The following is a 1,030-nucleotide window of genomic DNA, read 5'->3' as shown; positions in this document are numbered from 1 at the left end:
GGAAAGAAGGACTGACCTGCTTGGGGAAACTGAGGCACGGAGGGGAGCAGCCCCATGAGGGGTTAGGGTAGATGTGGCTGTAGGGCACAAGGCTTTACCTCGTTCCATGAGCCTGGTCAGATCCTGCCCCAACCCACGTGGTGCTTGCAAGGTCACACTGATGCCCCCTCTCTCACACTCTGTGCAGATGGGCTGTACCAGATCCAGGGGGTCTTCCCAGTCTGGGGACTGGTTGCACTGGTTGGCTCTGTCCTGGCCGTCATCACCTTCATCGCCACAAGCAACGAGGAACCACCCAAGTACCACTGTGTAAGTTGCCCCCCCAGCCCTGAATGCCCACTGGGGACCAGCCCAGCCTGTTCTGGACTCGCCTGAGGGTCCTGGGGGCAGAGCAGGAGTCAGGACCTGAGGGTCTAGTGTCCCCAGGAGGGACACAGCTGGCTGGCTGAGGCGGTGGGCCAGGTCCTGCTGGATGCACCCCAGGACCAGCTTACCTCTCTGCCTGGCAGGTATTTGCCTTCCTTGGATTTTTGGCCAGTGCCATGTGGATCAACGCCGCAGCCACGGAGCTGGTGAACATCCTCCGGACGCTGGGCATCATCTTCCAGCTGAGCAACACCGTGCTGGGCTTGACGCTGCTGGCCTGGGGCAACAGCATCGGCGGTGAGAGCTCTGCTGGCACCCGGGGCCACGCCGGCTGCACCTCTGTCCCCCCCGGCATTGCCCAAGGTCTCCCCTTCTTCCTCTGCAGACACCTTCTCCGACCTCACCATGGCACGGCAGGGCTATCCCCGCATGGCCTTCTCCGCCTGCTTCGGGGGCATCATCTTCAGTATCCTTTGGGGGAGGTGGTGGTACTTGGGACAGGGCTGCCTCAGTTTCCCTGCCTGCAGCCCACGGAGAGCCCCTGCACCTGGGAGACCCCTGGAAAGGAGCTGGGCAGGATCCATCCCCGAGTCCCTGGGACTTTGGCAACACCCCTGGTGCTCACAGGGTGCATGGAACTGGTGTGCTGGTTGTAGCCCACAGG

At 62.5% G+C, this 1,030-nt stretch overlaps 1 protein-coding gene across 1 annotated transcript in view; it reads left to right on the top strand.

Annotated features, from left to right (window-relative positions):
- Window positions 1–1,030, top strand: part of SLC8B1 (solute carrier family 8 (sodium/lithium/calcium exchanger), member B1) — a gene marked incomplete at its 5' end in the record, with an annotated part of 2,019 nt that overhangs the window by 328 nt on the left and 661 nt on the right. The window contains 3 exons of the mRNA XM_009873142.1: window positions 188–309; window positions 510–663; window positions 752–832. Of these exons, the coding sequence (XP_009871444.1) occupies window positions 188–309; window positions 510–663; window positions 752–832 (357 nt within the window). The remainder of the gene's footprint in view (window positions 1–187; window positions 310–509; window positions 664–751; window positions 833–1,030) is intronic.

This window comes from Apaloderma vittatum, unplaced genomic scaffold, assembly GCF_000703405.1.
Source record: "Apaloderma vittatum isolate BGI_N311 unplaced genomic scaffold, ASM70340v1 scaffold24767, whole genome shotgun sequence".
NCBI lineage: Eukaryota > Metazoa > Chordata > Aves > Trogoniformes > Trogonidae > Apaloderma > Apaloderma vittatum.
This window is presented reverse-complemented; position numbering and strand designations above follow the sequence as displayed.